Below are 15,927 nucleotides of genomic sequence, written 5' to 3'. Positions count from 1 at the left end.
ATCGAGACCATCCTGGCTGACACGGTGAAACCCCGTCTCTACTAAAAAATACAAAAAACTAGCCGGGCGAGGTGGCGGGCGCCTGTAGTCCCAGCTACTGGGGAGGCTGAGGCAGGAGAATTGCGTGAACCCGGGAGGCGGAGCCTGCAGTGAGCTGAGATCCGGCCACTGCACTCCAGCCTGGGCGGCAGAGCGAGACTCCGTCTCAAAAAAAAAAAAAAAAAAAAAAAAAAAAAAAAAAAAGAATTTTTTTCTTTTAGTTTTTTAGAGGAAGCTGGCTTTGGATGTGCCCTATAAGCATGCTTTCTCAGTTTTTATAGCCAGTCCTGGGCTTGGCTACTCTGAGAGCTATGCAGAAAAGTGGGAGGGTGGAGATTTAAGGTGGTGTGTGGGAAGAGGTGATGTCCAATTGTTGGGAGGTCAGGTAGCCAGGTAGCTAGGTGGTCAGGTGGTAAGATGATCAAGTGGCCAGGTGGCCAGGTGGTCAGGTGGCTAGGTGGTCAGGTAGCCAGGTGGTCAAGTAGCTAGGTGACCAGGTAGACAGGTGGTCAGGTGGTCAGGTGGCCAGATAGCCAGGTGGTCAGGTAGCCAAGTGTCCAGGTGGCCAGGTGGTCAGGTAGTGTGAATTTGTGGCCCCAACAGGCCTGGGAGGCAAGGGCATCAGCAACTCCCAACTCTCTTCAGCAGGGCTTCCTGCTAGTTTAGTTCTCTGGCTCTCTGGAGGGCTGTCCTTTTCCCCAAATTATACAGATTTGCTGTCTCCCTACAGTCTGGAAAATGTAGGTCTTCCCTCCCTTAAAAATAACCCAAGTAAATAGAATTTCATTTTTTGATGTTTTTCTAGGCTGTTTCCATACTTCTGAATAGATATGAAAAATAAATTTGGTTACAAACCTAACCAAACCTCTTGAGAGCTCCCAAATTAAAAAAAAAACAAAATCCAAGGGCTGGTGAGAATTAAGGCTGTAGTTAGAGCTCAGTCAGAAGAGCAAGCTCCATCCCCACGTCCTCCCCAGGACCAGATGCGAGGGGGACTCTGGGGTGTGGGCCAGCAACGGCCTCACTTGCAGCTCCAGATCCTTCTCTGTTGCATCCGCCCTTGCTGTTATCACGAGTTCATGTGCAGTGTGAGACATGCTCTGTTTTCTAGAGACGTGCTAAAGCTGCAGTTACGGAAAACTCCTTTTCATCTCAACCTTGATTAGAAACATTTCTGTGATAAAAGTGCGGTAGGCTGTGAAGGTTAATTAACTTAAAACACTGTAAATGCAAGTGTCTCTAAAGTTTGATATTTGTTTAGGCAGAAAATAATTTTCAATCATAATTGAGCCACTGTGGGTTTTCACTTACTGGATAACTGTCTCAGGATGAATCCTGGAAACTCATTCTGTTGAGGCCAGCATCTCTGGGGAAAATCCCTTCTGCTGTGTGTGTGATAGGGGTGGTCCTCGGGCTCCCTCTGGTTCCCTCCAGGGAAGGGTCAGGATCCTATCCCAGCTCCAGCCCCTGATCCTTGCAGACTCCCTTTCAAACTATTGCTGGGCCCTCCTCTTTCCTTCCACCCCATGGTTCTTAAGAGAGGAGCCTGTGCTTCCTGCCCGACATCTTAAACTATCACTCATTTCTCAATCCAGCATAATCTGTCTTTTATTAATATTTTGAAATGACAGATCTCTTTTCACCCTTCACTATTTTTTCCTACTTATTTCCAACCTCTTGTTTGACCCTTCTCTGGGGTTCTCCTTGCCTAGAATAGCCTGCCCTCGCTTCTTCACCTGGAAGACATCTCACACCTTGAGACCTTGTTCCCCTAAGATCTTCCTAATCTTCCCAGATAGAGTCAGCTGCTCCCACTGCGGGCTTTGCTTTAGATCTAAACAATAGCACTTGGCAGGGTTTCACTTGGTTCATTCATTCATTCATTTATTCATCCTACTAGACGCTGAACTTTTTGAATGAAGAGAGGATTTTTTTAACCTTGAATCTTTGTATGCTTAGCAGCTGGTACAGAACCTGGCAGAGAACAGATGCTCAACCAATGTTGCATAATCGATGAGTACATTGCCATGTGTGGTTTTGTGCATCTAGGTGACAGTGACAGTAAGCAGACATGTGCCTGGTTCACTGAGAAATCTGACTGGGGTTGGACTGTCCTCTTTCAAGCTGAAAGAATCATTTTTGGTAGTATTTTTCTGATACTGGAAGACTATGCCTTAATACTTCCATTTCTTATATTTAAATATATTTTATTGTACTATAAACATTTTGATGTAACTTCAATACCTCTGAGACTTAATTGCTAGCCTACAAACATAATATATATATACTCATAAACAAGTATAAATGTCTCCTTTTAAACTTAACTAGAAATTATTTCTGTTTTCCTGAAACAAATGTGGAAAATTGTTGAAAGGCAAACTTTTTTTTTTTTAAAGTAGCTAGATGTGTAATTAAAACTTATAACAAATGTGTCCCTTCATCTTTTTCTTCACTGCTCCTCGGAACTCAGTTTTTCTGGTTCCAGCATATTATTGTTTAATAAGCCTTTTCTGATATTTCTCCTACTCCTGGAAATGTTAAAGCTATGAGTGGTTAACCAGAAGAAATGTTACAGAGAAGACAAAAGCAGACAATACTTGAAGAGCCCTCTGAGGGTCTGTTTTAATGACAGGGTAAAGCTGTCCTATAGAGATACTGGTTTAGATGATGAGATTTCAAAATCAAAACATACGCACATACTCACACGCACAGATAACTGAAACCACTGATAGACCTACTGTGTTTAGTACTATACAATGCTATATTTCCTATCTGTCATTTTTTTATACACATTTACTGGACATTGAGTTGTTTTTCCCCTAACTGATGGGACTTTTGTTATATCCATAGTTGTATCATCATTCGTTCATCTCCAGAGTGGAATTTATACTTTTATTTGATTTCATGTTTTTCGTTTGGAACCTCATTTTCTTTTTTCAGATATGCATTTAAGGAAACTTCAAGCACTCTCATAGTATTATAGTTTTCAGTATTATTGGATTGGCTTAAAAACGACACACACACACACACACACAATTGTAGAGATACAATTAGATAGTTCATGAGACTCATGTGTTTCATAAGCAAAACTATAGAGCTGGTCTATTCAGCCACCCTCTAGCATTTGCTAGAAGTTTCTGCCCCTGTGGCCTTCAATAGAAACAAATGTATGTCTTTGTAACATCCACAAGTGTGAAATTAGGCAAATTTAAAGTTTTTCTTCCTTGTTTACAAAACCTAAAACTTGCCAAGTTTTTTCAAAATTAAATTAAACTCTTTGAGGTTGTAGAAGCCAAAATAAGGTAAAGCTAATCTGAAGAAAACTCTTTGAACAGGCTTCAGGAATGTGGACCACCACTAGTTTCTCTGCTTTTGAAAAGACATGTGTTGAAATAATTGAGTGCTTAATAAATGAGAGTCTCGTCGTTGTTCAACAATCCTGTGCCATAGGTGCTGTAGTGTCTCCATTTCACAGATAAGGCAGCCAGCTTAGTGAGGTCATGTAGTTCTCCAAAGGTTGCTCTGGACTCAAGTCCACTCACACCCACCATCTGGGGTCAGCATTACAATGGTAAACTGTAATAGCAACAGCAGTTTCCCTCCTTTGGAGAATTCAAATTCCTATTTTGACGTAATATCAAAATCTCTAACAATTTCGGAATTGATGAAAAATAAGTAAAAGTACACAGGACTAGCAACGTGAGTCATTCAAGTAGCAGTTAATGCAAAAATCATTCCTGCAACAAACTAGAATAGTCCATGAGCCACTTCCCACTGACTTAACAGAGGTAAGAAGTTTACCTTCCTACGTCACTTAACTCATTCTGTGTCTGTGATTTGGGCAGTCAGGGGTAAGTGGGAAGCTTGATAATGAACATTTATCTTACCGTATTTTGAGTTGCTCAAGTAATTGGGCTTGTAGTTCAAATTTAGTAAAAGATAATCCACTTGAAGGTTTGTAGTCTTTGTTCTGCACTACCAATTACCAAAAAGTTATTTCTAGTGTTTGAATCTATTCAGTCTGCAACTCTGAAGTACAACTATAAGTGTCTGAAAATTTTTTCTCACACTGAGGGTTGTTAGACACTAGAATGAGGCTGTGGAATCTTATAGAACAGACGTTCTTGAGACTCTTGCCAATAATATAAAATACCACCATTTCAGAAAGAGTTCAGTTTCGTTTTATAAATTAGAGTCGGTTTAACCAAGTGTTATAGTTTCTGGATATATCATCGGGGGTGGGAAAAGATTAGAGAGCTTTGTGGGAGAAGGGGCCCTGTTTGCTGGGATGATTACTGCTGATTAACCACATTGGGCAGTAACTTCTAATCCTACGTGCCTATAACTTCTTGTCCCCTCATGTACTCCCAAGAGTGTCAGTATATTAGACAACAGCATGAAGAATAGAAAACCGGCATATGCTTGAGTAGTTCGTGCAGTGTTATAAGCGTCTTACTTACCAAAGCACAGTTTGCATTTTCATTCATTCAGAAAACTGTCAGAAACTGCCAGGTACTTTTGTGTGATTTACAAATTAAATTTGTGGACAGAGACAAAATGGTTATAGTTAAATCTCCCTGAGCCACATGGACTAATGAAACGAGCTGAATGTTAAGCCTGTCTGAGTTACTAAATCTGGAGCTATGTGCTGTGGTGCAAACAGGGGCACACGTGCATGTGTGTTTATGTGTGTCTATGTACAGGATATGGCCTATTGTCAGTTTGAAATCAAGTTTGCTAGTCAAGACCAACATTCTTAAAAAATGAAATCATATAGAATAAAAAATACTAGCATACACAGAACATAGTAATGGGTTACAATATAAAATGTTCATACTCTGTGCTTCTGGTCAGTACAACTTGAAAGCTATAACATTGTCTGTAGAATTCCTTCTCCACAAACAGGAGGGTGAATCAAACCCAAGTGAAACATTAGATGTAGCCTAAAAGGAAAGTTCTAAGAAACACAAATGTTATCTGTGAGGGTATTATACTAAGCCATGGAGAGCAAATAGTAATGATATTATTAATAATTATACCTTTAATAATATATTAATAGAGGAGTCTCTCTATGCTGGTCACATATGTTTCCACAATTTCAGCTGTAATTGCCCTGGATTTTGTGTGGAAAGGTGCTCATTTGGCTGTGTAGCAGAGAAGTCAAAGGCCTCTGGCATGTATGTAGATGAATTTCATAAGTTCCAATCCCAGCTTGGGATTACAAACTGACTGTGGGGGATGGGAGAGTACTTACATGCTTACCTGTTTCCTATCCTATGACATAGGAATAATAACAATAAAAAGCTACCAAGCAAAGCTGTCTGAGGTAATACTTGTGAAGTATATATGTTTAGCACAGGGCTCTCAAAAAGTGGTGGCCATTATTATTATTTGCTTGTGGGCCAGTATTTCAATGATGGAAATACTTTAGTGCCTCTGAAAATCAGCTCTAGTGTCAACACACTTAAGGAAACCCAGTCAGGTCACCTCTGACTCTGTAAAGCATTATGAAGAAAATAATGAACTCATAAGTGAGTTCTTGTGAGTCATTCGGGTTTTAAGAAGCCACTGCTTTGATTTTGAAAACAGAAAAAAAAATCTCAGAATCTATTTAGACTAGGGTTCATTTATTCTGCCTGTTTCAAGTCAGAGCAAATGCTCCTGGAATGACCCTCTCCTGTTTCCTGAGTTTGAGCCGATCCTATTGGGCACTGCAGACAGGGAGAAGTGGATGTTTGAGGACAGGTGGGAGGTGCAAAGTGGAGACCATTATTGGTCCCACCTTCCACTATGAGACTAGCAGGGCCCAGTTCTCTTAGCTATTGTCTCTATTTTGTAGATGAGGAAATTTCAAGTTCAGAGAAGTTGAGTTAACTCACCGGAGGTCTCAGGGCTTGGTGGGAAGAAGGACGGAAAATTAAATTCAGGTCTGTGTCTCCACCACCATGTCCTTTCTCTTTATGCCCTGATTGCCACCCTGTAAATAGACTTGTAAGCATCAGGACCCCAAATATATAAACTATGTCGAGCTCTCAGCTTTTGTTAAAAGCATCTTATTAGGCTGTGGTATATGTACCTTGAGTCAGCAATTGTGCCCAGAGCCATTTTCAGCATTCCAGCTTCATTATTTCACTAGTCCAGACAGAATCCGCACCTTTCAGAAGAGAAGCAATCTTTATATTAATTATGCTACTCCTTTTAATCTCCAACAATATATACAAAAATAATTAGAAGGGGTAGTTATAATTTACCAAGCGTGTGAAGCTTAATTAAGGTGGAGGAATTAACACTGCCTTTGACGGGATTTCCAGAATCACACTTGCACCTCCAGTCAGTCTGAAGAAAGCTCAGCCTCCAGAAGTCTGAATTTAAAAACCTATTAACAGGCCAGTGATTATATGCAAAAGATAAAAAATAGAAAAGATAACAAAAAGATTCACCGTAACAATTCAAATAGAATTGGATCCCAGAATTTCTGTGCCAAATATAACTTGCCAGAAACACAAACACAAAGCATTGCACTTTCACACATCCTCAGCAGCCCTTTGCTGAAGCACTGCAAAGTTTATCATCATTTCCCCAACACAGACACCTCTTGTTTTCTTAGAAAGGCTAACTTTGGAATTTTTCTTTCAGTCTTCACAGTGCTTGCAGTATATGGAGATACTTTCTTGTTTGTCTCCTCTCTACTGAAGCACCCCAACCCTGTCCTTCTTGTCAAGGAATCTGCAATGATCCCAAAATGTCCAGTCTCTTTGCCTCATCAAGGTTACACTCCTTTAGTGCTTCCCAACAAACTAGTAGCCATTGTAGGACATACTCTGATCCCAATATCTGCTGACAATGTATTGTTGAATTTGCAAGACGAATATGGGCAGTGGTTAAAAGTGTGGCCTTTGGCATCAAGCAGACCCGGATTCAGATCTCAGGTTGGCTTGTTACCAGCTACGTGATTTTCCACAAACAGTTTAACTTCTCTGTGGGAGGAAGATGCTGATTCCTGCTTCACAGAGTGGTTGCCAGGATTAGCAGAGGTGATAAAAGCTTCACATAGGCTTGGCACGAGCTTGTAAGTTCTCTGTGGCAGTTATTATCCTGAGAGCATTTGCACTTTAATGCCAGGAGATGACAATGTCTTTATCCAAAGGATGGAGTGTTTCAGGATGAGCTTCCAGGCATAGGAATAAGAAGACATCCTGAAGCAGGTGGTGCTTGAATCTTTCTGTGCAGGTAACTGCCTGTCCTCCCATATTGGTATTTAGTCCTCCTAAGAAGGGAAATCTGAGAAGCGAAGAGGAACTCTCACATGGACTTCATTGATAGTTGACTTAGGACCTTAATGACACATATAGCACTTTTTTTGTTTATTTGTTTTTTTGAGACAGAGTGTTGCTCTGTCACCAGGCTGGAGTACAATGGCACAATCTCGGCTCACTGCAGCCTCTGTCTCCCGGGTTCAAGCAATTCTCCTGCCTCAGCCTCCTGAGTAGCTGGGATTATGGGTGCGCACCACCACACCTGGCTAATTTTTGTATTTTCAGCAGAGACAGGGTTTTACCACGTTGGTCAGGCTGGTCTCGAACTCCTGACCTCATAATCTGCCCGCCTTGGCCTCCCAAGTTGCTGGGATTACAGGCACGAGCCACCATGCCTGGCCAAATATAGCACTTTCTAATACTGTGTGGAGTGAACCAAATGCACCAAAATAATCCAATAATGAAATTGCTCCTTTTAATTATTTTGGCATTTCCATTTGCCATAGAACAGTATTAAGTGTAGTCCCCAGACCAGCCACATCAGCTCTACCTGAGAGCTTGCTAGAAATGCAAATTATTGGCCACATTCTAGACCTATGGAATCGGAATCTCTGAGAGTGGGCGGAGAATCTGCATTTTACCAAAGCCCTCCAGGTGACTCTGGTGCCCTGCAACATTTGAGAAGCACCATTATAGAATATCCATTCAAGCCTGTCAGCCATGGGAATTTGGAAACACTTGTTCTGCTTTGGGAGGATCCTAGCAGGTCCCTAGAGAATTTCCGTGTGTTCCCATACACTTCACTCTGAGATTCCAAGGACATACACAGCCTTAGAGAAGACCCTGAACGTTTTGGCTGTATCACTGGCAGCATATGACATTAACAATGAGATCAAGTTCACTCTTATTTCATTAAAAAGACTCCCATTTTTTCTCCCCATGGTTTTATTCTTTTTGTTGTTGTTGTTGAGATGGAGTCTCTGTTGCCCAAGCTGGAGTGCAATGGCGTGACCTCAGCTCGCTGCAACCTGCACCTCCCGGGTGCCAGTGATTCTCCTGCCTCAGCCTTTAGAGTAGCTGGGATTACAGGCACCCATCACCACGCCTGGCCAATTTTTGTATTTTAGTAGAGATGGGGTTTCACCATGTTGGCCAGGCTGGTCTTGAACTCCTGACCTCAGGTGATCTGCCTGTCTCGGCCTCCCAAAGTGTTAGGATTACAGGAGTGAGCCACCACGCCCAGCCAGCATAATTTTTTAAAACCTGTTTCGGCCAATAATAATATTGTTGCATCATGCCTGTTTTGGAAAATATTAAGCCATTTTCCTATTTTTTCACTTATCCTCACGAGGTAGATGTTAGTATTGTGTTTACAAACTAGTATTTAAAATGTGTAGTTTTTATGTTGCCTTGTCACTTTTTTTAGGGTAAAAAAAGTCCATTTGAAATTCAATATGTTCACAATGATGTGTTTTATAATTCGTTTAAAGAGGGATGATTATTTTTTAGCTATGGTAACTATCATTGCAAAAAGAAGCCATTCACTCAGGTCACATGAGTTCTAATCACAGGAAGGAATCCCAGATGTAGGAGGTAGAGAGGGACCCTCGAAAATGATATGTCCTCGTCCTAACTCCCAGAACCTGTAAATATGACCTTATTTGGGAAAAAGATCTTTGCAGATTGTGATTAAGGATCTCAAGATGAGATCACTCTGGATTAAGGTGGGCCCTACATCCAATGACAAATCCTTAGAAGGGGGAACAGTCTGGGCACGGTGGCTCACACTTGTAATCCCAGCACTTTGGGAGACTGAGGCAGGCAGATCACCTGAGGTCAGGAGTTCAAGACCAGCCTGGCCAACATGGTGAAACCTCATCTCTACTAAAAATGTCAAAAAAATTAGCCAGGCGTGGTGGCAGGTGCCTGTAATCCCAGCTGCTGGGGAGGCTGAAGCAGAAGAATCACTTGAACCCGGGAGGCAGAGACTGCAGTGAGCCATTGCATTCCAGCCTGGGTAATAAGAGCGAGAGTCTGTATCAAAATAAATAAATAAATAAAATAGAGAGAGACAGAGAGAGAGAGAATGGGGAACAGATGCAGAGACACAGAAGAGAAGGCCATGTGAAGAGAGAAGCAGAGATTGGAGTGACACACTGCTGGCATGGCACAGCTTGATTTCAAACTCCTGGCCTCTGGAACTATGAGCAAAAATATTCCTGTTGTTCAAAGCCACCACGTTTATGGTAATTAGTGATGACAGCTCAAGGAAACTGGCAGAGCAGCTCATGACTATGCTTTTTCCTGACTATAGCTGTCAAAATTGACAACATTTGGGTTTGAGAAACTTTCTTGAGAAAATAAGTTGAGGAAGGCTCAGCACCAGGTCACTGAGTTTCCATTCCTACCGTTGGCCATAAACTCTTAAGCATACAACACTCACCAAAGGACATTCACCCAGCTTTCAGAAACCGGAGGCACAACTATTAGCATTTTATTTGTCAGACAACTATGCATGTGGACGAAGTCACATTGGTTTGCATCAGCTGTTTAGTCTCTTGGAAGACTTTGACAGTCGTGAAGTGGGAGCAAAGCTATTGTACCACCTGTAGAGACTGAACACAAAGGGTAGAGATGAGCAGACATTTCTTGTACGGTATAAGGCTGGAGAGGAGTACATGACATTAGTCTCTTAGTTATCTTGCTTGTTTAGAATGCCTAAGGATCTGTCCATTCATTCACTGAACAAACTTATGGAGCACATCCTATGAGTATGATATTAAGCACTGAGAAAGCAGCAGTATTTAAGATAAGTTCCTTGCCCTCATATAACATATACAACTAATGAGAAATGCTGGTGATAAATAGTAAACTAATAAATAAAATACTTGTATATGCCATGAAGGACATATACAAGGTAATGGAACCACCCAATAACAAGTAGTCTTACTATCCTTTTGTTTTGGGCATAAAAAAGCAGATTAAGGATAACTGTCTTGTTCATTTATTTATCTATATACTTATTTATATTCTGTCTCTGGGACTGAAAGAGCCAAAAGATCAGGGACCTAGTTTTGTTTCTTGCTGTTTCTCAAGCATGAGGACAATGCCTGGCACATAGAGGGCTCATGGTAAATACTCCTCAATACATTTGTTGATTAAGTGAAGGTGATAGAAACTGACAGGGACCTTGAACAAGATTAGAGTATTTTATTTGGATCTATATTGCATTTGTTTTTGAAATTCTTTCCTTATTTGAGCTAATATGCTTTTTATGGAAGACATTTTTTATGTGGAGAAGCTATGGGAAATAAAACCTCATAATGTTGTAACTCATGAGAGCTAGGATACATGTTTGACCAAATTTTCTTGGTTTGTCTTTATTTCTAGATATAACATTTGCTTTCTTTTTTACAATTCACCTAAAAGCTGCTTATTTTTAAATGTGTATTTAAAACTTCAAAGTTGCAAGACTATCTTTTAGAATAATTAGCTATAAAGAATCAAGGACTTCAGTTGATCTAAATTCAATGGTCTTCTTTTCTCTTCAAAATTTTAAGAGTTTGGCTGGCCTGCTGGAAGCACAGGTTTATATTTAAAATCATCCCAAGTATAGTCGTATAACCTTGTTCTAAATTTGAAAGATATAAAATTGTTTTTCTTTGCTTTTTGTTTTCTCTTTTAGCTTTAACTATTTATTTCAAAATCAGTAAGAAAACTGAATACCCTAAGAAAAAAATACGCAAAGAACAGAGCAGGAAGTGTTGTAATAAATAAATACATTTTTAAAACAAAGAGAAGGGCCGCGTTCCATGGCTCATGCCTGTAATCCTAGCACTTTGGGAGGCCGAAGCGGGTGGATCATGAGGTCAGGAGATCGAGACCATCCTGGCTAACACGGTGAAACCCCGTCTCTACTAAAAACACAAAAAATTAGCCAGGCGTGGTGGCAGGTGCCTGTAGTCTCAGCCACTCGGGAGGCTGAGGCAGGAGAATCGCTTGACCCCGGGAGGCAGCTCTTGCAGTGAGCCGAGATCGCGCCACTGCACTCCAGCCTGGGTGACAGAGTGAGACTCTGTCTCAAAAAATAAAAAAATAAAAAAAATAAATAAATGAAACAAAGAGAAAAAAATAAATACAGAGAGTCAAAAACAAAATGAAAACTGGTTCAACCTCCTTTGCAATCAATAAATTACAAATTAAATTAATGAGTCACCATGTTTTGCATATCAGTTTGGAAAGCAACATTTTGAGGAAACAACAACACGTGTACTGTTGCTGTGAACATCAACTGTTTCAACTTTTGCAGGAACACTTCGACAAAATGAATTAAAAGCCTTAAATTTTTTTTTTCTTTGACCTGCTACTTTCACTTCTGAGAATATATATTAATGAAATACAATTAAGCGTATATGCATTTTTAGCTGTAAAGATAATTAAATAAAACCTTATTTGAAATAGAAAAGTATTGGACATCATCTGGCTGAGACAAGCAAAATAAAGTCGTGGCACATAATTCAATTTAGTGGTATTTGGCCATTAAAAGTAATTCTATACCAGTTTATTGACATGGGAAGATGCTGATGATGTGTTAGGCAAAAATAAATACATTAAGAAATAACTGTTATAGTACTGTATAAAATGTTTACATATTTTTGAGAAAGGGAAGCAGAGAGAAAGATAGGAAGGATAAAGTGTACCACAGATATGTTTATAGTTGGTTATTTGTGGATAAGAAGATTGTGGTTGCTTTTAAATATTTTTCTTATTTGTTCATGATCTCTGACTCTCCTGTGGTGGCCACACATGCTTTTATATTGAAGTGTGTGCTTTATTTAAAATGTAAACATGTAGTTTGGCTTTAAAATTTCCATGGGGGAAACCACAGAAGCACGGCAAAGGACATTAGTAAGCAGTCTCCGTAAGGAGACACCTGGTTGGCTATCCTGTGTGAGAAGAGATGTTTCAACTTAAAAGTGGTAGAAGAAGTGCGAATATATTGTCAGTGAAATGCTGCCTTGTGCTCATCAGATTGGCAAGAAAGTAGGGACAAAGAGGGAAATAGAGTTCTGGTGGGAGGCTGCACTGGCTCATCCATCCTGGAGACTGAGTCTGGAGGGCTGTCCTGAAGAGCACATTTAGGAGCTTTTTATGTGATCAGCCATCGGTTCAGCTCCCAGGAATATGAATTTTTATCACAGAGTTGTCTGTACCAGAGAGCAGAGACCACTGAAGGGTCCATCTCTGGGATGGGGGATAAGTAAACTGTGGTCGATGGTCCCTGCAGCCACAGTTAGAAACAGGCATGCAACTAGCACTAAGGTTAGATCTGAAAAGGTCTAGTGTGGATTGCCAGATAAAATACAGGGTGCCAGTTAAATTTGAATTTCTTATAAATAATGAATACATTTTAAAGATAAGTATATCCCAAATATTTGCCCAATCTGGCAACTTTAGTCATAGAATGACAGAATTTATGATAATTAAAGCTATGTACACAGGCAAATCAAACCAATATATTCCATAAGGATATATGTTAACATATTTATAGCTATTGCATTTGTGGGAAGGATAATAGGAAGAAAAAGAAATATATAGTAACCAAATAAAGTCGTAAAATAAGAGAGGGCCTTGAATAGACCAATGTTTATAGTGAACTAAGTATGATTAACTCAAGTCTCCATAGCTAAGTCCAAAAAGATTTTTTTTTGAGATGGAGTCTCACTCTGTCACCCAGGCTGGAGTGCAGTGGCACGATCTTGGCTCACTGCAACCCCGCCTTCCAGGCAAGAAAATCAAGCGATTCTTGTGCCTCAGCCTCCTAAGTAGCTAGGATTACAGGCATGTGCCACCATGCCCGGCTAATTTTTGTATTTTTAGTAGAGACAGGGTTTCACCATGTTAGCCAGGCTGGTCTCAAACTCCTGACCTCAGGTGATCCTTCCATCTCGGCCTCCCAAAGTTCTGGGATTACAGATGTGAGCCACCACACCTGGCCCTAAAAAGAAATTTTTAAAAAACTTTACTGTGGTCTCCTGAATTTTTTTTTTTTTTTTTTTTTTTTTTAACTAAAGTCCTGATGACACTGCCTGGCTGATAAACAGAATATTCTGTTCTACAAAAAATTCTGTATGGAGTACCCTGGTACTTCTAGCAAAATTAAGTGACAGAAAAGTGAGCAGGAGGGAGAGTGGGTAGGTGACATGGGGCTTGGAAGAAAAGAGAAAACCTTAATAATTTTATAAAACTAGTAAAATATGAAACTAATGAACAAATTAGCTAAGAACATTGGTTTGCTTAGTTTTACTCTTTTAAAAGAGGAACACGCTTACATTCTTACAGAGTAAGTATTAGCAAAAGAACATAAGTGAGCACCAATCCTTAACTGTTAGCATGGAGATAGCTAGAAAAATAAGCAAAGTTTAAATTTACCCATTGGAAAATGATGGTTCAGTACATGTCACCGAGTCACTCTTACTGCTTTAAAAGCTTCTTTTTTTTAATGTTACAGCCGATTACAAGGAGAGCTTTAATACGATTGGAAACATCGAAGAGATTGCGTATAATGCTGTTTCCTTTACCTGGGACGTGAATGAAGAGGCGAAGGTGAGTGACAAAATAGCATTGATTCATTGTTCATACCTCCTAATAACGTGCCCATCCTCTGCAGTTTATTCTTTTTTAAAAGCCTCTATTGGTAGCCTCGTATTGAAAAGAAAACGAACCTTTCATCTTTTGCGTTGGCGGAGGGTAAGGGAGAAAAAAGAGCGTGCTCCTCTGTGGCTTCCTGTGGAATGTAATGAGCCAAGTTGCATGTCCCACCCAAATCCTTCAGGCCCCAGGCTTCATTTTAGCACTTGCAGCTGGGAAGATGAGGCCAGAAAACCTTTTCTCTCTGCAGTGCAGATTTCCCCAAAGGCCTCTCCGTGCAGCCTCCTCCAGACACAGGGAGGAACTCAGAGCTGATGTGTTCGTAGGTAAGCTACTGGGCAGACCGCTGACCCCATAGCCCCACCAGGCTTAAGCTGGTTGAAGGATGGAATACAGGAAGCAGGCTGCAGGTCCCTGAGCTCTACTGACGGAAGTGTGGCCACCAGTGTGACCTTCAGCCACTTGTTTAATGTTGGCTGCTTCACTAACCTTCTTCTGTTTTTCGGGGTGCACAAATGGTTAAGAAGTACAAAGGCAAAATCTGTGGTGAAGTGAGCCCTGAGAGAGACGTCCACCATTGCACCAGTTTGGATAAAAGAAGGCAGATTTGCTTTCCGGCCACGAGTCTCTGATTTTATGAAAACCCCAAACCGTTCTGCTCTGCCCACTCTCCTTTCTGTGTTCCTTCGCTTCTGATCCTTGATTCTTATTTTGCACTCATGGGAAGGTGCCAGATGAAACGTAAGCTTGTTTTTTGGTTTAGTTCTGGACCATCTAGGTGGGTGTTAGAAGAGTTTGTCTTCAAGCAAATGAAAAGGTCAATGTACACTGCTCTGGTCAATGCTTTATTGTCTGAGCGCAGGGGGAAGGCTGGGTGAGAAAGGAAATGGGTTGGGAGTTTGCAGGCACGGCTACAGAAGAAGAATTGCCCAGTGTCTCATTTCACTCAAGTATAAAACAATGTAGAATAGGCCTGAGAAAGGCAGCCCAAATGGGCAAATGGTGATAGAGTGCCCGTACAGCCTGGAGAAGTTTCTGTGGCTCAGTCTCAGTGCCTCCCAGAAAGGAAGCAGACCTTGCTGTGGGGTGCGAGATTGGTCCCACACAGAACTGTAGGCATATGTGTCTCTAAGGTCCACTCCTCCTTCATTTAAAGTTTCCTGCCCAAGCCATGTGCTTTTGGCACTTTATTAATCTCCTCGGCTACCTGAGCCCCGTTCTCCCTGCCCCTCCCCTCTCCTGAGAACACTGTGCTCCTGTGCTCAGGGCTATCTGCACCTTTCCCACATTCCTGCCTAGTGCCTCCTTATTCCAGCCAATGCTTGCCCTTTCTCATCGTTCCCTGTTCTCTCAGAGGCTAGACTGCTGGACCTGATCAGTAAGAGGCAGTCTGTGTGACGGCACAGGACTAGGATGGCCACTGAGTCATCCTGAGCAAGTTATCTGACCTCTCTGGGCCTCGGTTCTGGCATGCAGACAAACACACAGATTTCCAAATGTCTCTACTGCAGCCAGCATCATGCTGAGGGCATAAACCACGATGGATGATCCAGTGCTCTGGAGGGGAGGCCTGGGAAACAGTAACTGAGCAACAGTGTGACCAGGGAGAGGCAGGGCCTATGTCAGAGTCCCTGGGAAGAAAATGGAAGTGTCTTATCAGTGTTAAAGGACCAGGCATGGTGGCTGATGCCTGTAATCCCAGCGCTTTGGGAGGCCAAGGTGGGAGGATCCTTGAGGCCAGAAGTTCAAGAGTAACCTGGGTAAAGTAGGGAGACCCCATGTCTACAAAATAAAAAATAAAAATTAGCTGGGCAGGGTGGCATGCATCTGAAGTCCTAGCTACCCAGGAGGCAGAGGTGGGAGGATTGCTCAAGCCCAGGCAGTAAAGGCTGCAATGAACCATGATCATGCCGCTGTACTCTAGCCTCAGTAACAGACCAGGACCCTGTCTTAAACACACACACCACCACTACCACCACCA

General features: G+C 41.4%; 2 protein-coding genes across 5 annotated transcripts in view; one reads left to right on the top strand and one right to left on the bottom strand.

Moving 5' to 3' along the window:
• ZNF706 (zinc finger protein 706) overlaps positions 1-15,927 on the bottom strand; it is a 664,654-nt gene that overhangs the window by 403,383 nt on the left and 245,344 nt on the right. The gene's annotated exons all lie outside the window — the stretch shown is intronic.
• The window catches only part of GRHL2 (grainyhead like transcription factor 2), a 184,447-nt gene that overhangs the window by 95,590 nt on the left and 72,930 nt on the right, over positions 1-15,927 (top strand). For both annotated transcript variants that reach the window (XM_050800695.1, XM_050800696.1), the window contains exon 8: positions 13,807-13,901. In XM_050800695.1, coding sequence (XP_050656652.1) covers positions 13,807-13,901 — 95 coding nt within the window. The remainder of the gene's footprint in view (positions 1-13,806; positions 13,902-15,927) is intronic.

Source organism: Macaca thibetana, chromosome 8, assembly GCF_024542745.1.
Source record: "Macaca thibetana thibetana isolate TM-01 chromosome 8, ASM2454274v1, whole genome shotgun sequence".
Classification (NCBI taxonomy): Eukaryota; Metazoa; Chordata; class Mammalia; order Primates; family Cercopithecidae; genus Macaca; species Macaca thibetana.
This window is presented reverse-complemented; position numbering and strand designations above follow the sequence as displayed.